Source organism: Balaenoptera acutorostrata, chromosome 3 (assembly GCF_949987535.1).
Source record: "Balaenoptera acutorostrata chromosome 3, mBalAcu1.1, whole genome shotgun sequence".
Taxonomy (NCBI): domain Eukaryota; kingdom Metazoa; phylum Chordata; class Mammalia; order Artiodactyla; family Balaenopteridae; genus Balaenoptera; species Balaenoptera acutorostrata.
Genome location: NC_080066.1, coordinates 31,047,758 through 31,068,926, shown reverse-complemented (window position 1 = coordinate 31,068,926; position 21,169 = coordinate 31,047,758). Strand labels below are relative to the sequence as shown.

The following is a 21,169-nucleotide window of genomic DNA, read 5'->3' as shown; positions in this document are numbered from 1 at the left end:
TTAATCAGTGTGGTCCTTCCAGAATGTTCTGAGAGTCTGTCTGATGGCATGGTTGTGAAGAAAATTATGTAGGCAACTATGTTTTTTTATGATGGGCATGTGTGCCTGTGTGTGTGTGTGTGTGTGTGTGTGTGTGTGTGTGTGGTGTGTGAAGGAGGGGCGGCTATAGATAAAGACTGGAGAAACATGTGCCAGAATGTTATGAGTGGTGATCTCTGAGTGGTGAGATGTATGTGATTTTTATTTTATTCTGTGCATTCTCTGTTTTCTGAGTTTTTACAGTGAAAGTATCTTATTACTTTTGTACTTAAAAAAAGTGTTACAAAATTTAAACAGATCTATCCTATTAGTTTATGTTTGTACTTTCCACTAAAGAAAGAAACCCTGGAAATCATTTTCATCTTTTGTTTTAGCCTGTGATGCGTTAACGCCCACGTGACTGTTCTCTCACCAGTCAGGAGCTGGCGGAAAGCACAGTGATAGCCAAAGTGAATGGGGAGCTGTGGGACCTGGACCGTCCGCTGGAAGGGGACTCCACCCTAGAGCTGCTCATGTTTGAGGACAAGGAAGCGCAAGCTGTAAGTGTTTAAAGACCAACCCACCATACTTTGGCTATTTATGTTGTCAATTACATTATGTAATTATGAAGCCACATACTGAAGTCAAGAATGATGGGTTTTGTGGCCTTCTAAGGTTTAAAATGCATATGTTGGTGTTTAATAAATATAATATTAATAATACCATATTTAAAAGTGATTCAGAAAGAGCAGTTTTTAAATGAAATACATAGCTTATATGTATTATTTCGTTTTTCTCACTTAAGATCTAACCCAAACAACTGTCACCTAACTATATGCCAGCTGTCACCCCAGAACTTGTGAACATGTATTGATTCCCTCAGTCAGCTGACCAGTATCTAAGCTGTTGGGTGCATGTGCCAGACCTTGTGGGGCGGCAGAGGCTCCTGCTACAGAGAGTTCACTGGTGGGAGGGGTGGTGAGCAAGGAAATAAACAGCTAGACACTTTCGGGTGGTGTCAGCCTCCGGAGAAGTCAAGTAGGAGTAGCCATGGTAGCTGGCCCGGCAGTTACTTTTAACCCTCTCCTGAGGGCGGAATCCTGCCAAGACCTGAGCACTTTCCCACACTAGCTGGCTCTTGGTTGACCTGCGGACACTGCTCTTTAACAGACGCTTTAACAGTGGGCTGCTGCAGGCTTTCAGTCTGTCAGGTGTTTGGGTGGGGGGACAGGGGAGCTACCAAACTTAATGTTCCATGGAGGGGTCGGCCTCTTTGGAGTTCTTTCCCCCTGTGTTTAGTGACATCATGAAAGAGAAAACTTATTTATCATATTATCTTGGGGAATGTTTCTAGAGGGTCTCATCAGCCCGCCCCTCTGCCTACCCTGATACTAACATGGCACCTGGTGTCACATTGCAGGGCTTCCGAAATACTTGTGGTTGTTTATGAAAATGAGAATGTTCCGTGCCAGGCACCAGCCCCAGCCCCTTGTGTACGTTATCTCCTTGAGTCTGCACTTACCTTTTCACACAGGTACCGTGTTAATAGTACACAGGCTCAGGATGGTTCAGTAACTTTTCCAAGCTCTTGATGCTTCTTTTAGTGTAATTTAGTAACAGAGACTTTTTTTGTTGTTCTTGGATTTTATTTTCCTGTTACTATGAACATATTAAGATTTTGAGCATAAACCCATTTACGAATATTTAATGCATATCCATGAAAAAGAAATCCTAGAAAAGCAAATCTAGAAAACGCAGATCTACAAGATGATAAAATTAATGATTTTGTAAAGCATTTTTTACTTCACAGAAAAATTTGTCTCCTTTATATAGCAAACTCTTAAACTTCTATTTTAAAAGATGCTTCTATTTACAAGACTATTTAGTGCATGATGTAACATATGAAAGTAAATAGTCCCCACCCTCTAGGTAAATTCATGTCGAAAGTGACAGCAAGAATGTTCATGTAAAGTTGATAAATACGCGCACCAGAAACAAGGAGCATTTTATAAAATGGTAGAGCTTTCAAGTTTAAAATGTATCTAATAGATATTTCCTTTTGCAAGCATGCTGTCCAGCAGGAGAATGTATGTGGGTATTCATTCTGCTCTAAATCTTTGCCAAAGTCCCAGGAGCAGTCAGCGATGTGCTGCTGGGACCTCATGCTCAGAAAGGATAGGTACTTATCTGAGGTGTAAACAAGGTACTTATCTGAGGTGTAAACAAAACCAGACGTATGTAAGAACCCAAGCTGCTAGTTCTGTGATGCACGATGTTTTAAATGTAAATTCAGTCATTTCTTTTCTGCTTAAAAACCTTTTAATACATCCCACTGCATTAGAATAAAACTCAAATCCCTCTCCAAGGCCTGCATGGTCGCTGGCCTGTTCTTACCTGTCAGCCTTCCTCAAGCTGCTGAGTGGTACATCCCCCCAACCCTAACCACGCTGTGAATACAGGGCCTTCGCCGTGATTCTTGATTACAGCGCCCTGTTCATCTTCTTTTAAATACTCTTCTCGTCTTGCGATGATGCACTTAGAGGTTTGTTGCCTGCCCTCTCCCCCACTAGGCTGCAAACCACACGAGGCCGGTGGCTCTCATTTCTTTCTCTCTTGTGTCTCCAGCACCTAACACAGTGTTTGGCTCAGGCAATTTCCAGGTGTGCACAATGCACTGAAGAAGGTACTTGGGCTGACGCTGCCATCCTGTACCATCCCAAGCAGAGGGCTCTGCCCCAAGGACTGACCCTCTAGGCCTGGTGCCGCGGGTCGGGATTGCACAGAGCCTGCTCAATCAGCTAACTCCCTCTACTCCGGTTTATTATCTCAGACAGCTTTCTAATTGCAGTTTGTTTCCTATTTAATTAAGGAAAGTGCTGCCAGAGGACTTGATTGTCTTGTTCCTTTGGCAGCTATATTTATTGATATTTGGTGACTGGTTAGTTTTAATGTATCCATAAACCATTGATTCCTTGGTAATTCAAAACCCAATCAACTTTCTGAATTTATAGAGCTAATGACTGGCCCTTGGACTGCAGTGAATTGACTAATGTACACCCTGCCCAGGGGACCCCGGCAGCCAGCAGACAGTCCTCAGTGACCCCTCTGTCTTGAGTTATCTTTCAAACTTCCACAGCCACGTGCTATTCAGCGCGTGAAGACTGCTGTGTAGACGCAGAATCTTGTTAACGTGAGCGATGTCATGAGCAGCCGCTGTGGCCTCGAATCTGACTCAGAGAGGCTGCCCGGAGGAGGAGGAAGGGGGCCCATGCCCGGCACTCCCTGGCGTTCCTCTGTGCTGGGCCTGGACCTGCTCTGGGCGGCTGCTCTGCTTGGTGGTTAAGGCACAGAAGGAAGTGGTTTAGGAGCTGGGCTTCAGTGCCACACAGAGCAGCAGCTGCATGTTAAAACCAAGCAGCCAGCTGCCGGGGATTCCAGGGAGGGCTCAGGAAGCATCTCTCGTCAGCAGTCACCAGAGATTGATGCTGCCTTGTGTCCCAGTGTCTGTCCCCTTATACTGTATCCACGTGCTCGCTTGTCCTCTTGTCTGCCTGATGGCTTCCTGTGACCCGTGGTCGTGGCCGCGGCCTCTGTCCTGCCCGCAGGTGTACTGGCACTCCAGTGCCCACGTCCTCGGGGAAGCCCTGGAGCTCCGCTACGGGGGCCTCCTGTGCTGTGGGCCACCCACCGACTGCGGGTTCTACTACGACATGTTCCTCGAAGACAGGTAATGCCTCTGAGTGCATGTGTTTATAGTGGTTACACATTAGTGTAGTGAATACCTATTGCAGAATGTGATTATAGATTAGGTCACCATTTATGAACAGTATTATTTTTTATGAGTTTAGATTCAAGGGTAACTTCTCAAATTGTTTTCTTTCTTTTCTTGAGAAGGATGTGATATGCTATTTATGTAACCTGAGACTTGGCTAGGGCAAACTACTAATTCGGACCAGAGTTGTAGGGTTAATCCCTGGAGAGCACATAGTTCAGCTCTGCGCCGTGACAGTCAAGGGCGCTGCCCACCCCTGCCACACAGGTCCCACAGCTGGTGCCAGAGGGGCTGGTTCGCAGAGGCCTCACGTTCCTCAAGTAGATCTGTGCTTGAAATCACGAGCAGCAGGCCCAGCCCCGGCCCACCTCCTTCTCCATATCCCTCGTCGCCCTTAAGGAAACCACCAGCTCTCAAACCAGAACCTGAGGGTCCTCCCAAGCCCACCCTGCTCCTTGCCACCCCCTACCTCGCCCCCTCAGTCACTCCATCCAGTTCTGCCAGTTTTATCCCCTAAGTAGTTCTCCCCCACCTTCTGCCTTAACATAGACCCCCATTGTCCTTGCCTGGACGACCGTGGTACATTTTCCCGCCATCTGCCACCTCCACACTGCCAAAGTGACCCGTCCCTAACCGAGCGCCCGGCACTCTGCAGCTCCTGCTCCCAGCCTGTGCAGCGTAGTCCCCTGTTTGGACACCCCCCCACCAGGAGTCATTCTGCAGGATGTGTTGACGCCTCCTGTGTGCTCCGGGCTTGGTGCTGCTGACTCCGCACTGGACAGATCAGCCTGTCCTCGTGGGCTCAGCAGTCTGGATGGGGGAGACAGACATAGACAGACACGCAGCCATCATCTGCTGTCGGAGGTGACGAGGTGGTGAGGGCTGTGAAGGGGAGGTGGGGGCCTGAGCAGGCAGACGGTCAGCTGAGAGCTCAGTGACCTTGAAGCAAGGGTGGGGCGGAGGGAGGAAGGGAGCGAGCTCTGAGGCTGGTGGGGGAAGAACGTCCCAGGCCTCTGTGGGACAGCCCTGGGTCATGGTGTGTGTGGCTTGTTTGAGGAATGCAGGTGGCCCACAGGGCTGGAGGGGTGTGAGCACAGACAGGGGTTCCCGAGAGGAGCTGGGGCTGCCCAGCGGAGGCCGGCTGACCTGCAGTTCACGCTCTCAGAGCTTCCTCCCAGCCTGGATCTCCTGGTCTAGGGCAGGGGCATGGCGCACACTCCACACTACGCTTTTGAACAAAACCGTACACGTGTGAAGAATGAGGAAGACTGCCCAGATGATCAGGCCCCGGAGGAGCTTGCGGTCCAGCTGGGGAGTGTCCAACGGGGCTGTTCAGAGAACCGAGGGCAGTTCATCAGCTGACGCCTCCGTCTCCCTCTTTGAGAAGTAGGGTTACCTGCCTTGTGAAAGGATGACTGACGCTCTGAAGTCCTGGACAGTAAAGTACCACGTTCCTCGAAGTAGAAGGCTAGTCAGCTGGTGACAAAGGCCACAGGTCTAAGGTCATGTCTGAGCAATCTGTGCTGATTCTCGCTGCTTTTCCCTGCAGGGCCGTGTCCAGCACAGAGCTGCCGGCACTGGAGAGCGCGTGCAAGGCCATCATCAAAGAGCAGCAGCCTTTCGAAAGGTTGGAAGTCAGCAAGGAGGCCCTGCTGGACCTGTTTAAGGTGATTTCGTGCTGGGAACATGAACAATATTTAACACAGACGACTGGTTTTAACAAATAATTGGCCACTGCTCACCAAATTGTTCCCAACGGGTTGGTTGAATTTTTAATGCAGACATAGGTAGGTGAAGGGCCGGGTAAATAGTTTCATATGTGTGTTTTATGAATCTGATTAATTCTGAGTGTTGTTAGTACTCCGGCTATTGAATTCAGCAATATGTATAATACCATATAAAATTCTGGGTTTTCCTCTTTTGTTTGGGGTTTTCTGCTAATTTTTTTTTTTCACATCTTTATTGGAGTAATAATGCTTTACAATGTCGTGTTAGTTTCTACTGTACAACAAAGTGAATCAGCTTTATGTATACATATATCCCCATATCCCCTCCCTCTTGAGCCTCCCTCCCACCCTCCCTATCCCACCCCTCTAGGTCATCACAAAGCACTGAGCTGATCTCCCTGTGCTATGCAGCAACTTCCCACTAGCCATCCATTTTACATTTGGTAGTGTATATATGTCCATGTCACTCTCTCACTTCATCCCAGCTTCCCCCCTCCCCGTGCCCTCAAGTCCATTCTCTACACCTGTGTCTTTATTCTTGCCCTGCCACTAGGTTCATCAGTACCGCTTTTTAAAATTCCATATATAAGCGTTAGCATACGGTATTTGTTTTTCTCTTTCTGACTTACTTCACTCTGTATGACAGATTCTAGGTCCATCCACCTCACTACAAATAACTCAATTTCGTTCCTTTTTATGGCTGAGTAATATTCCATTGTATATATGTGCCACATCTTCTTTATCCATTCATTTGTCGATGGACATTTAGGTTGCTTCCATGTCCTGGCTATTGTAAATAGTGCTGCAGTGAACATTTTGGTACATGTATCTTTTTGAATTATGATTTTCTCTGGGTATATGCCCAGGAGTGGGATTGCTGGGCCATATGGTATTCTATTTTTAGTTTCTTAAGGAACCTCCATACTGTTCTCCATAGTGGCTGTATCAATTTACATTCCCACCAACAGTGCAGGAGGGTTCCCTTTTTAAATTTTTACATGTCCTCAGAATTTTATTTACTTCATGTAGTTAAAATTGGAATCTTCGAGAACAGTGCTGTCCAATAATGAGATCCACAAATCTGAGCCACATATGTCATCTTAAATTTTCTGGTAGCCACCTTTTAGAAGTAAAAGAAAGATGAAATTAATTTTTATAACGTTTTATTTAACCCAATAAATCAAAAATATTGCTTCGACATGTAACCAACATAAAAAGTAATTAGTGAGCTATTTTATTTTCTTCTTTTCACATTACGCCTCTGAAATCCAGTGTTCTGCCCTTGCGGTGCACCTCATTTCGGATCAGTTGCATTTCAAATGCTCAGCAGGCTCCCGTCCTGGATGGCACAGCTCTGGGCTCTCAGCTCTTTGTATCCCCACGGTCTCAGCACCTAGAACTTAGCAGACGCCCATTCAGTGTGTGTTGAAAAAAGTTAACATGTTTTCCCACTTAAACATTTTGTGTGATAATATGTAAATGTATTTTTCTTTGTAGTACAATAAATTTAAATGCCGCATCCTGAAGGAGAAGATTAACACACCAACGACCACAGTTTACAGGTAAAGTGTGTGTGAATTTTAAACACTGCTCAGTGGTACATCTGAAGGCATTAACAGTAGCAAGTCTGTCTTTGGTGGGTGGTCTGTTTGTAAATTTGCATGGTTGGTATAGTACTACTGTAGGTGGGGACTCTGAAATGTTATCACCAAAGGGGAATTGTTATCTTCTCATTTGTATTTATCAGGATGGTACTAAAAACCCACATTCTGTTTTCTGGATGTTAGCTGTAGCAGCCTCTTTCTCCCTGTGGGTAAGACTGTGTTCTCAGGGCCTCACATTTTGGGGGACTGTTGGGGAAAGGAATTCTGTTTGTCCTCCCACATTCTTATTGAGGGGCGGTGGGAGCTGTCATGGGCCATCTCCTCGGGCAGTGATTCTCTGCCTCTTACCATGCCCTCCACTGCTTGGGGTCCAAGAGCATTACCCTCCAGGTGTCAGCCGGACTCACAGTGAGACAAGAAGTGGTGGGAAGCAGAGGCCAGCGGGAGCCCCTACCCAAACCACTTAGTTTTGCTGGGCATTAGGCTCCCACCCCCTTTTGCTGGCCACTTGTTCAGCTGCCTTGTGGGTACTGCTCGTCTCTGTTCCTGTGTGTCCTGCTCTCTGGCTGCCTGTGACCTTCACGGTCCCATCGGAGAAGACCTGGTCCCTGTATAAGTACAACCACAAATATCCTCCACAGGGAACTTCCTTTCCACACTCAAGTACTGTGGTTCTCTGACTTAATTGTACTGTGAGTAAAATTATACCCCCTTTATGCACAGCTGTGCACAGTGCATTTCTTTTTAAAAAAAAATAAATTTATTTATTTTATTTATTTATTTTTGGCTGCATTGGGTCTTCATTGCTGCGTGTGGGCTTTCTCTAGTTGCGGTGAGCAAGGTCTACTCTTCATTGCCATGCACGGGCTTCCCACTGTGGTGGCTTCTCTTGTTGTGGAGCATGGGCTCTAGGTGTGTGGGCTTCAGTAGTTGTGGCATGCAAGCTCAGTAGTTGTGGCTCACGGGCTCTAGAGCGCAGGCTCAGTAGTTGTGGTGCATGGGCTTAGTTGCTCCGTGGCATGTGGGATCTTCCCAGACCAGGGCTCAAACCCATGTCCCCTGCATTGGCAGGTGGACTCTCAACCACTGCACCACCAGGGAAGCCCCCACAGTGCATTTCTTAAATGATAATATGAACACATGGCCATTTTATGCTGAAGGTGGATACCATGCTTATCTTATTTTGCTGTTCTCCAATGACCTGATAAGATTTTGTTATTTATTACTTATAATACAAATAAGTGTCAGTATAATCATTTTAAAGTTTAAAAATAAATGAAGAAATTGAAAAGATATGCTAAGTTTTAAATTTCTGGCTTTTAATACTTGACATTTTGGGTTTTTTTTTTTTTTAACTTAGGTCTGCATTGATGCTTATTCTATCAACTGGAATGGCTTGTATTTAATTTTTTGAAAATAAATGGCTTTTTTTCTATGGAATTATTTAAAGATTAGCTTATTAAAGTCTTTCATGCTAATCAGGCATTTCTTTCCATTTCTCTGAGCATTGACTTGCAACCTCCATCTTGGACAGAGAACAATACAGTAAAGCCTGGTCATTCAGAGAAATGATGTTTTCATGTTAAAGCTTCATTGTACTTTGGTGAATAATCCAGTCCCTTTATGTATTCATTGTAATTTTTAACTTTTTAACCAGTGAACTTTAAAAATACTTAAAATTAGTTGGAATAGTTAAGGAACAACTTTCTTTCTTTACTAAATTTTCCTTAAATTGGTTGACGTTAAGTCACCTTAGACCCACATTATTGGTATCTTAACTCTGTTAATGTTTCTTTACTTGGAGAAAAGTCTGCGCTTGTTAGGGTTTGGTGGTCCCTTGTTCATTACAGGTGCAGGCGAGTCCCCAGCTGCAGCCCCATGTGCTTTAATAGCAGTGTCGTCTCTGATCTAAACCTTTGCCTGAGATTTACGTTGTTAAGTCGGTATGCTGTTTTTCTAAACCAAGAGACAATTAGACATTTTGTCATGAAATCAGAGGGCTTAAAAACAAACAAACAAAAGCCCTTGAATTTATTTACTTTTTAAGTAGACTTTATTTTTTAGAGCCGTTTAGGTTCGCAGCAAAATTTAGAAGAAGATGCAGAGAGTTCCCATACACCCTTGCCCCCATATATGCACAACTTCCCCATGGTCAAGATTACCCACCAGAGGTGGGAAATGAGTTACAATCCATCTACACTGATGCTTATATCATGCTTCACTGTTGGTGTTGTGCGTTCTGTGGGTTTGGTGAAGTTTATTTTTAATGTAAAATATCAACTTAACGCATTTTTTATAACTGTCATATAATTTTGGTTTTGAAAATTAGTGTAGAGCAGGGAAATGGCTATCTGATTTTAAGACAGTGAAGGTTTTTAGGAGCCTTAGGGTGTGACAATGAAAAGTGGTGTCTCTGTCTGCACAGTTTCTTTCCAAGGATTCTGTGGCTTTTGAATGTGAGCCAAGGAGGGAAGGCTGGGATCTGAGACTAGGTGAATCGCCTCTTTCCTGCTCCTTAAATTAAAAATTAATTTAAATTAAGTTGTTCCTAAATTAAACATTGCCCCAAAACATAGAACATGGTTTCTAATGAATAGGCCCAAAAGCTATAACTGTGCCTGGGCATGTTTTAAATATTTCATTACAGGTGTGGTCCACTAGTTGACCTTTGTAAAGGCCCCCATGTAAGACACACTGGAAAAATTAAAGCGATAAAAATTTTCAAGGTAAGGATTGATTTTTTTCTTAATATAGTAAACTTAAGATGAACTAGATAAGACAGTAGTTCAATAATATCTTTTATAACCTGAACACCATGCCTCTTAGAAACACTACATTCATATTTAATTTTTATATGGGCTTCTAAAAATAATATAATTTTTTAGAATTTTGGTAATTAGAACATTATATGTAGCCTTTAATTGTTTATCATTTAACCTTACTATAAGTGTTACAGTGCATTTCTTTTTCATCTATATTAAAATATTGTTCTGCATACTATTGTTTTCTTGAATTGCCCTAATGTGAACAAGAATGTTTATGTGCATGTGAGAATAACATACTGTAGGAAACGGAGAAAAAAAAGGGATAGAGTGGTATGATGCAGAAAACACGCTCTGGAATCAGGAGGCCTGAGACTGACATCACCGTCCTGCCCTTCCCAGGCCTTGGTTTTCTCACAGGTGGAGGAAGGGTGATGACAGTCAGCAAGGCTGGCCTTCATGTCACCACACCTCTTCCTCCACTGCCTTCTCCTGGGTGATGCACTCGGTGCTTGGCCTTCCCTCATTTCCACACTTTCTTTCTTACTTTTCATCCCTAGAATCCACAGCAGACTGACTACATAATTTACTGATTAATGGTATAATTTGGGCTGGGAAGGTTTAGTTAGAAACAATTTAAGATTCCAAGTCTACAAAAACTCATCTTTAAGTAAGCTATGCTGATGTTAGGGTGAGGAATTGTGTACAGTCATCCCTTGGCATCCACGGGGCAGTGGTTCCAGGATACCCGGCTGATACCAAAGTCCACGGTAGCTCAGGCCCCTGGTATGAACCAACTGTACATGTTTCAGAGCAGTTTTATTTGTAACCAAGGGTTTGGTGTGTTTACCCAAATCTCCTCTGATGTTTAGAATTCCTCAACATATTGGGAGGGTAACCCTGAAATGGAGACGCTGCAGAGGGTCTACGGGATATCCTTTCCTGATGACCAGATGATGACAGCCTGGGAGAAGCTGCAGGAGGAGGCCAAGACCCAGGATCACAGGAGGATTGGGAAGGTACGCCGCGCTGAGCGCTGCTGAGCTGGCCTGCGACCGTGTCTCAGAACTAGGGTGTCTTAAAACTAACATTTCTTCTTCTCCTCCTCTCCTGTCTTCTGTTTTGCTGGCGCTCATGGTTTGCTGCTGAGTTCTTTCACGCTCCTACCCCAATGTCTTCTAACCTCTTTCCTTCTTGTATTTTTTATTAGATTTAAACAATTGCACCTTTCATTTTTATCATGATATAAAAATAACCTTTTTTAAAAAATTGTGTATACTTGATAATATACTTTGTATTTGGGAAGCAGAGCAGAAACAAAGAAGATCTGCAAGGAGGCAGACCTGGGTTTAACTCTCAGTCCTGCCATGTAGGAGCTGTTACATGACAGGCCAGGCACTTGCTGTGGAGCTCCATGTCCTCGGCTCTGCTGGGTAGCGTGCAAGGTGGCATGAGGACGGACACTGGGTGGTGGTGGCCGCCAGGGTGGGCTCTAAGCATGACGGCCATGCTGATGTCACGTCACTCAGAGCCCACCTCCAGCCATGTCTCCCCATGAGATCCGTACTCCAAAGTGCCGAGGAGGAAATCAGCAGTAAATACTAGGTGAAATAAAAGCCAAGTTCAAAGCTAAGTAACCATAAATATGAGTTGTAATTTTACATGTGCTGTTACATGTAGTTAGATTCAAGTACAGTACTGAGGGACTTTGGAATGTCAATATTAGAATCGGAAATAACTGAGTATATGTTTTATTCCTAGTGTATCATTTGTATACAGTAAATGTTATGCAACGACAGTGGAAATGAAATGCAATTATTGTTTTAATCTAGGAACAAGAACTTTTCTTCTTCCATGATCTGAGTCCTGGAAGCTGTTTCTTTCTTCCCAGAGGAGCCTTTGTTTATAATACACTTATGGATTTCATACGAGTAAGTTAACTTTTAAAATATTCTATACTTATTCAACTCCATTTTACATTTTACTATTTTCTCTCATCGTAAAATGGCCAAGCATTTCCATTAATTTTATTTTAATAATACTAAGAATTTTGAACCTCAAAGAGAAATGCCACATTGTGCCTTCAATTAAAAACATTAAAACAGTTTGTATTTTCCCTAAATTTTACATTTATCCTTGGACTTCATTAAATGTACCTCTTGTCCATGTAAGTTTCTAGAGCACGTAGGATACTAAGATAAACTTCAGACCAAGTGTGGAACTCCCCCTGAGAGAAGGAAGGAGGAAGGGTTCTGTGTGGCACAGAATGCTAAACTGTGAAGTATCATTGCTTCTCAGGATGTGATCCCTGGACCACTGGTGCCCCCTGCCATTGTTTATTATGTGACTCCTGGGTGATTTGGCAGCTCCAGAGCAAAGAGTGAAAAAACAATTTTGTAAAATAGCTACTTGTACAATAGGACAAGTTCATAGAGTGGAAAGTCTTCATTAGGACTATGTAGATATTGTTCAGAGGTGACCCAGGCAGACTACTAGGATTACTTTTCCTTTCTGTACTTTCTGTGTCTTTCCTGTAATTAATAATTACCTAAAACTTTCATTTCCTCAGTTTTCTATGTGCCCATCACTAATTCATCCTCAATTTTCGATCAAAACTCTGAAACTCCTTGCAGTGTATTCTGATGATTCAGGTAATCTCTAAGTAAATTTTTTTTCTTCAAATTTGGTCCTCTCCCTCCAGAATTGACTTGCTAAGATTCTTGACAACTGATGTCTTAGGACTTCTTTTCGTCATCGCCCTGGCTACTCCCCTCCTGTCTTTCCTGTGCTGAGCCCCCTCTCCCCTGACCCATGTCTTCCTCTTCCTTGCTTGTCCCTCTCGTTGGGGGGACCACCTTCCGCAGTGCCTTCCTGAGAAGGTACGCGGCCTGTACTGGTTACTCTCTGACTTGCTTTCCTTCCTTCTCTTCTCGGCTGTGTGCCTGGAGGCTGACCTCTGTGGGCTGCATGCCTTCCACAGGGACTGGCCACTGCTTAGCCATGGGAGGAGATCAGAGAGCAGGGAGGTAAGACCTGAAGAGTCTTTGAAGGGTGTCAGGCTTCACCAGGTGGTAATGGCCATCACAGCTGCTGTTTGGGGTGTGCTGTCTTTGCTGGAAAATCAGCACAGCCCCTGGCACCTTGAACTCCCTGGGTTGGAGGTGGAATGTGTGGAGAATAAATAGGATGCCTCTGTGGTGGCCTTAAAAGAATCTTTTATCTCTTATAGATGCAAGACAGACATGGCTGATGATCAGGCCCAAGGCCTGATCCTATGGGTTGCAGTACTGTACAGTCATTAATGTACGTAAGCCCAGTGGTCTCTTCCGCTGAGGTAAGGGCATTGGTGGGAAGGACGGGGGTCTCTGAGGCTTGGAAGGGGAATGGTTGGCAGACACAGATGAGGTGAAGAACTCTGAACCCCCAGATATCCGTGTCTGAGGAAATCGGCGTTTCCATGCAAAAAAGAAAAACCTCTCAGAGACTTTGCCTTCTCCTGGTTTTCTGGTACGCGGTCTTGCCTCTTTCCACAGCTGATTATTTTCAGTTCTGTGCTGGATATTGTATGTAAACATACCTGCAGAGGCTCCAGGTGATGTTTTCTCCCACTTGAGCTGTTACCCATCGCCTAGACGGAAGAAGAAGCCCTCAGTGCAGAGACTGAGCTCAGTCAGGGCTGGGCTTGCGTTTGGATGGGACACAGGCTGCCCTTGTGTCCGGGGCCTGGCCCCCGGGGCTTCCAGCTGAGTGTCTGGTGGCTCTTTATGTCTTCAACCCCCAAAGGCTGGAGGAGAGTCAGCTGTGTCCTTTGAATGTGTTTGAGTGCTGAGTAAAAGGTCTGCCGAGTCTCCTCTGGTTACCACATCAGCGCAGAAGCTCGTAACTCATCTCGGTGCAGAGGAGGCTTCTCAGGTGTAGAGTTCCCGTCAGTGTAAGACCTGTGGACTAAAGAGACAGGTTACCTGTGGGCCACCTCACTCTCCCCACCCCGCCACATTATAAAATGATGATGGAGGAGTAGGAGGCCGGGGACATTCCCACTCAGGAAGGAATGGGGGCAGAAGGAGGTGCTGGGGTCGGTGATCTGTCGAAACCCTGATTCCCACCCGTCTTCCCTGCTCCAAGGTCAGAAAACGCTTGTTATTCAGGACTCAGTTCTCTTCCCTCTGGGCCCTGGTTCCGAGTCAGCCTCCCTGCCTGTGTGGACCTCTGAGCAGCTTTCTCAGCGTCCCCAGCCTGACTCCTTCTGTGAAGGTTGGGGTCCAGAGACCTCATTTCTTTTCGTGCTGTCTCTGTCCCTTTCAATCCCAGCTAGTACAGTTCCTTTAAGAGTGTGGGGGGCACTTTTACATACAACGTTTATAATCAACGCTTAGATAAAAGCCATCCCTACGTCTCTTTCTGAGACAGATCCTTCCCTACCCAGGGCTGCCTGGGAGGCTGCTGGGAGATGACACTTAAAAATGTAAAAGCCTCATCTTTAACTGAGTGTACAAAGTGCAGTCCTAAGGCTCTTAAAATCCCATTGGGTACTCAGCTCATTCCGAGGTCTTTGCAAAGGGCAGACAGCCGCACCCTTAAGATTTTACCTTTGTCCTCAAGAGTCTTGTGACTCTTTTGCTGGGAGGGTCTGAGGGTGAGAAAGTTTTATTTTTGAATCCGGTAGGTCCTGCCACCTTTGTATTTCCTCTAAATTTGTCTCAGAACGTATTAGTGCTCTCTCTAGTTTCTGTCGTCTTGTATTTTGTCACAGGCAGTTAGAAGTCGGCTGTCTCTTTCCACATTCTGCCCGGACACCCCCAGCTAAGTCTGTGAGTTCTCTGGGGACTCCTTCTGTTTTCTGTGTTACCTGGGGTGACAGGGTTACCAAATCTCTGGCACCACCTAACAAGGGTCCTCTTTTCTTCAACTTCCAGTAACATTTGCCTTCCTATTAGTGTTCAGCTCCTCAGAGACAGTTTCTTTAAGGCCCCTCTAGCTCTGCCCACCACTTGGCCCTAAAGCCACAGCCCCCTGTTTTAGGGTTACTGGTGCAGCAGCACCCACGGCCAGTGCACGTGCTGTCCTCGTTGTCTGTTCTATCGCAGCCTAGAAAACCGTCCTGAAACTGAGTAGCTTAAAACTGCTGATTAAAACTTATCTTTCATGGTTCCAAGTGTTAGGCTCATCGGGGTGGTTCTTGCATTAGGTCCCTTATGTTGTTGCAGGAAGGGGGACCCCTTCCAGAGCCCAAGAGCGGGCTCTTGGCTAACGCTTGGAAATGAATTGTCCGAGGAGACACACGTGCTGACAAAGCAGGAGACTTTATTGGTAAGGGGTGCCCGGGCAGAGAGCAGTAGGGTAAGGGAACCCAGGAGGACTGCTCTCCACGTGGCTCGAAGTCTCGGGTTTCATGGTGATGGGGTTAGTTTCAGGTTGTCTCTGGCCAATCATCTTGCTTGGCCCATATTTGGTGACTCAGGGTCCTTCCTGGTGGCGCGCGCATCTCTCAGCCAAGATGGATTCCAGCACGAGGGTTTCTGGGAGGTTGGCAGGACATATTATGGGCTGGCGTCTCCTCCCTTCTCCTTTCAGCCCCTCCCGAATTCTCCCCGTTAGTTTTCGGTGGCAGCACTGTGTCCTTTATCAGGACCTCCTGTTGTGAGACAACTTAGGCAAGCGGTTATCATCGTGCCTGGCCAAGGCGGGCAGTTTCGGTCAGCGGTTCCCTAACAATATTACTGCATTCGGTGGGAGGCTACTGATTGAAATAAAAGTTAGATTCATTAAAGTGGACAAATCTGAAGCATTTCACGTGTGCACATCTACCAGCCACACTCAAATCAAGACCAAGAACCTTTCATCTTGTTGTGTGTCCTCTTGGGTCTCTTCCCGGTTGGTACCTGCCTCCCCTCCCCTCCCCTGAGATCATCTCTATGCTGATTTTGGTTACCATAGATAAATTACCCATGGTTTTAAACTTCATAACATGGAATCGTAGTATTCACTATTGTGTTTCTGACTTCTTTTGTTCAACTTAATGTGTGAGATCCATCCAAGTTGTGTGTATTTTGATTTATCCCATTTTATGACTATAGTACAATCTGTTTATTTATTCTCCTGTAGATGCACATGTAGGTTGTTTCCAGTTTGGGGCTATTACATATGAAGCTGCTGTGAACATTCTTGATCATGTCTTTGGTGCTTCCAAGAACCCACTTCTCTTGGGTATTTACTTGGGAGTAGAATTGCTAGGTCCTGGGGAAGTAATGACAAATTTTTTAAGAAAGTGCTGAACAGTTTTTATGTAGTTGAACCACTTACTACTCCTTCTAGGAATATATGACTATTTAATTCTTCTACACTGTTAAAAACAAAATTCAGCCAAATAAATTTGAAGAACTAATTGGCTTTATTCAGAAATTCAAGAATCAGCAGCAGTAGGAGGGGTTGTACGAAATGGAAGGTTTTTATAGGTAGAAGGAGGGGAGGGGGCGAGAAGGTGTCAGCAAATGAAAAGAAGGGATTATTTCAGGCAGGCTGTCTTCTACTGGGGGAGGAACAGCAGGGTCGGTCGTTCTCAGGCAGTTACCTCACCAGTGCTGATCAGGACATTTCAGATGGGCTGTTGTAAAGGTCACATCTCTGGGGTGGGGGGGGTTGAAACTGTCTTGGTTTCCTGTCCTGGGGGTAAGTGACCCCGTTTGGGGCTTGTTATTTCTTTTTTAACACTTGGTATAATAGCATTATTTTGCATATCCCTGATGGATAGTGATGTTGAGAATCTTTTCATATGCTTATTGGCCACTTGGGTGTTCTCTTTTGTGAAGCTCCTGTTTAAATATTTTGCCCATTTAAAAGTTTGGGTTGTCTTTTTATTGTTGATTTGTAGGAATTTTTTTCTATATTCTGAATCTGAGTCCTTAGTTAAATATATGTAATAAGTATATTTTTTCAGTCTGTGGCTTCTTGATTTATTTTTTAATGATGTCTTTGGACCAACACTTTTTATGTTTACTAATGAAGTCCAGTTTACTTTTTTTTCTTTTCTGCTTAGTGCTTTTCACGTCCTATTTAAGAAATCTTTGCCGACTTCAGAGTCATGAAACTGTTTTTCTTTGTTCTGTTTAAAAACTTGTTTGCTTTCACTCTTAAGGCTATGATTTACCTTGGATTCATTTTGCGGTTCTGTGCTTATCCAGTAACTTCAGTACCATTTATTACTGTAGCAGAATCTTTGTCCTAAACCAAATCATCACATATATATTTTTTCTGGGTATTTATTCTGTTCTTCTGGTCCCTTTGTTGTCTGGCCTTGCATCAGTACCACACCGCTTTGATTACTGTAACTGTATTTTAAGTCTTGGTGTCAGTAGTTTAAGTTCTTTAATTTTATTATTTTTCTTCAGGATTATTTTGGCTATTCTTTGCATTTCCATATCACTTTTACAAGAAGCTTGTCAATTTCCTAAAAAAGGAAAAAAACACTGCTGGGATTTTGATTAGAATTACATTCAGTCTATAGATTAATTTGCAGATAATGACAACAATATTGAGTTTAACAATCCATAAATATGGAAATCTTGTCAACTCATTTAGGTCTTTATTTTCCCTCAACAGTATTTTGTTATTGCTACTTTAGAGGTCTTAACACATCTTTCATCAGATTTATCCCTAGATATTTGATTTTGTTAATGGAAACAGCAGAAAAAACACACAGAAAAATGCTAAACATCGTTAGTCATAAAAGAAATGAAATTTTCAATGGACACCCTAAAATATAGAAGACAGGAGCAATACCTTAAAAATGTGAAGCCAAGAAATCTATATCCAGCCAGAGTAGTCTTGCCTCTGGGATTCTCCCGTAAAGTTTCAGCTTTCCCAGATCTGCTGAGGCTGTTGCTCATCTGCTTTCCAGATTTGTAAGTATATAGCTGTCATCTCCTCTCCTTTTTCTCTTTGGCCTTGTAGATTTATGCTTTTATTAAAACTCTGGTATTTTAGTGTGATTTTGGAAAGGATCTGTTTAAGTGGAATCACTTTAGTGTTTATAATGAAAAATTACTTAAGAGAATTTCTCTATGCACTGATATTTAGGTGCTATTTCCAGTGGCCAAATCACAGGTGCAGGTGGAGATTCAGTACCTTCTATGGTCTGAATTTATTACTTCAGGGATGAAATATGCTTTTTAATCTTCAGAATAAGCCTTCAGGATTTCTTCAGATCAGACTGAGCTATAGACTGCTCAGTCATCATGACTTTGCTCTTTCTCAGACTTGATTTTCTTTACTCCTTAGAGAAAGAAATTGATGATATGGATTCAGATATATTGTTCCCCAACTTTTTCTTTCGAAAAGTTCAAATCTACAGAAAAGTTAAAGCGCAGTACAGTGAGCGTACATATGTCCTTCATCTAGATTCATCAATTGTTAAGTTTGCCAATTTGCTTTCTCTGTCTCTGACATGTATGTGCATGTGAGAGAGACAAAACTAATATATATATATATATTACACACATATAATATACAGAGATAAGGTGGTATACATGCAATATATTTATACATTTTATGTATAAATATAGCAGTTGTTTTTTGCTAAACTGCATAAAAGAAGTTGCAAACATAATGACACTTGCCCTCATAGGGCATAGTTTAAAATCGTTTCCAAACACCTCAACAAAACAAATTCCTAACATGATTGTGTCCAGAGTGGGTTAAAAAAAATCTATCAATTACTATCTCCTGAGCTTAGCTCTAAAAGTAACCTCTAGTAAAAAGAAGCCAAAACACAAAAACCCCTTTAATTTCTGGGACCTTGTTTTTTGTTTTTTTTGTTTGTTTTTAAGTTTATTTATTTATTTATTTGATTTTGAACTGTGTTGGATTTTCATCGTTGCACGCGGGCTTTTTCTAGTTGTGGCGAGCGAGGGCTACTCTTTGTTGCGGTGCATAGGCGTCTCATTGCGGTGGCTTCTCTTGTTGCAGAGCACGGGCTCTAGGCGTGTGGGCTTCAGTAGTTGTGGCACGCAGGCTCAGTAGTTGTGGTGCACGGGCTTAGTTGCTCCGTGGCATGTGGGATCTTCCCGGACCAGGGCTCGAACTCGTGTCCCCTACATTGGCAGGCGGATTCTTAACCACTGCACCACCAGGGAAGTAGCTGGGACATTGTTTAATCTGAGTATATGCAGCCATCTGACTTACCACTAAATAATTACTGCCATTCATAGTAACCTATAATTTTGTTGAAATTTTCCGATTTGGTAAAAACAAAGGTTAAGTAAAGAAGCTTACTGGATAGCTGAGACCCAGGCTCTTCACGACTGGACTGAAAAGATGCTCAGCTGAAGAGCGACAAATAATATATCCCTGTCAGTGATGCAAAACTGTTCTTTGTAGTAATTTTGAAATAGTATGTTTTATATTTTTTTAATTGTATAAAAGATATATTTTTACTTAGCTAAAATATGGTGATCTAGGTTTGTGCCAGATGCCCATTAAATGATTAACAAATGTTGAAACTCTAAGAAACACTGAACAGAGATCATCAGATTGATAACTTGAAGAAAAAAAAAGCAAAGTTAAAATAAAAGAACTCTGCTTGAAAAACAAGATTCTCTTTTCCTGACCCCAGTGATGGAATGAGGGAAGCTGTTAGTTGATAGGGAGGGAGCAAAGCCAGCTCATGACTCAGTAGATAACAACCACTTAAAATATTACAAATTCAAATTCCCAGCTTTATTTCTATTTAAAACTAAATGGGTCAAAACTGTAAATTAACATGGCACTCAGAGGCTTATTGAGTTATAAAATTATTCTACCTCTTAAGTAATAGAAAAAAACCCCCTGCTGTTTATCTGGAATGTACAAGGATTTGGGAGTTTGTAGTTACAGAAAGTTTATATATATAGTATTTCAATTACTAATTCTCAAAGAATTAAAACATTACATACTATATACTATTATACTATAAAACAAATATACTTAATGTGAAAATTATACTGAGCATACACTAATCTTTCTTTCATGATCCATAAAGTACCACCCTTAAAGCCAAGGGCGTATTAACCATGAATTAATGTAAGACATAATCCTGAATTTAAAAATCTTTGTTCACAGTGTTATTTGCCTGGAGTTGTGACCTGTCCCAGCAGATTTTAACTTTGCGTGTGCGTCTCTTTTAGGAGGAGTACCACCGACGCAGCTTCATGGAGGTGCTCTCCCCCAACGTGTACAGCAGCAAGCTCTGGGAAACCTCTGGACACTGGCAGCATTACAGTGACAACATGTTCACCTTTGACATTGACAAGGACACTTTTGCCCTTAAGCCCATGAATTGTCCGGGGCACTGGTGAGTATTAAAAGTGAAGCAGATCTGTGCCTATAAGCGCATAGCAGACTTCCTCACAATTAGTCTTTAATATTATTTTGCTTTTTGGAACTAAGTGATTCCTTTAATCTGAAGAGTGGTGGTTAGAAATCACCTTTACCAAGTTATTTCATTCTAGAGAATAAATTTACTTTTTAAAATATGTTTGACAGGTGTGGGATGTTAGCTGGAAACCATTTAGTATTTTGTGCTTCTCAGAGGATAAAGTTACATATCAACTTTATAAATTATTGTAATATTTCTCTTCCTAATAGTAATACACTTCAAATATACGTATTTGCAGAACATCTAGTTCTTACATACTATTTGGGTTGATTGTAACAAGAACAGTGAGGTCAAAATAGATGACTGGATTTCATTGTTTCTAAGTTGGCTTTACCCCTGAAATTGGGACGCATCTTATAAATGTTATCTTAACATTATGCCATAATTTAATTAATGGTTATTTTCTTTCTTAGTGATGTATAAAATAATGGTACATCTTACAATCAAGGTTGTCTTAGAGTCTGTGAAAGAATGTAATTATCATAAAGTTGCATGGTATGCAAATGCAACCTTGTAAGAGTAGCAGATTTTACAACTGGAAGTGAACAGATACAATTCTCCACAAAAAAATATCCTAACTATTGTAGCTTTGTATCATCAACTACATAGTTTCAGGTAAATTTACCTTAGAAGGTAACTACTTAAAACAAACCTCTGAACATTGAAGAAAGCTCTTTGCCCTTTTCAGTAAAGACTGAAAGAAGTTCAACTTTATGATGGCAGCATGTAAAAAATATATATTTATCTTTAATTTTCTAAAAACTGTTATGTAAATATTCTATAACCTCTTTTTAAAAACAGAAGGTGGAGGCTAACCTAGTGCTTTGCATTCTCTAAAACACCTGTATTAACAACTTCTTAACTCAGTTTCCCAT

General features: G+C 42.9%; 1 protein-coding gene across 4 annotated transcripts in view; it reads left to right on the top strand.

Moving 5' to 3' along the window:
• Nucleotides 1-21,169, top strand: part of TARS3 (threonyl-tRNA synthetase 3) — a 50,823-nt gene that overhangs the window by 8,459 nt on the left and 21,195 nt on the right. For 3 of the 4 annotated variants that reach the window (XR_009007668.1, XM_057543847.1, XM_057543849.1), the window contains exons 4-12: nt 455-578; nt 3,624-3,745; nt 5,340-5,457; nt 7,015-7,079; nt 7,763-7,813; nt 9,769-9,847; nt 10,756-10,902; nt 11,716-11,814; nt 20,044-20,210. Coding sequence is in view for 3 of the 4 variants with exons in the window: in XM_057543847.1 (XP_057399830.1) it covers nt 455-578; nt 3,624-3,745; nt 5,340-5,457; nt 7,015-7,079; nt 7,763-7,813; nt 9,769-9,847; nt 10,756-10,902; nt 11,716-11,814; nt 20,044-20,210 (972 nt within the window). In the remaining variant the exon portion in view is untranslated. The remainder of the gene's footprint in view (nt 1-454; nt 579-3,623; nt 3,746-5,339; nt 5,458-7,014; nt 7,080-7,762; nt 7,814-9,768; nt 9,848-10,755; nt 10,903-11,715; nt 11,815-20,043; nt 20,211-21,169) is intronic. The other variant, XM_057543848.1, reaches the window with a different exon arrangement.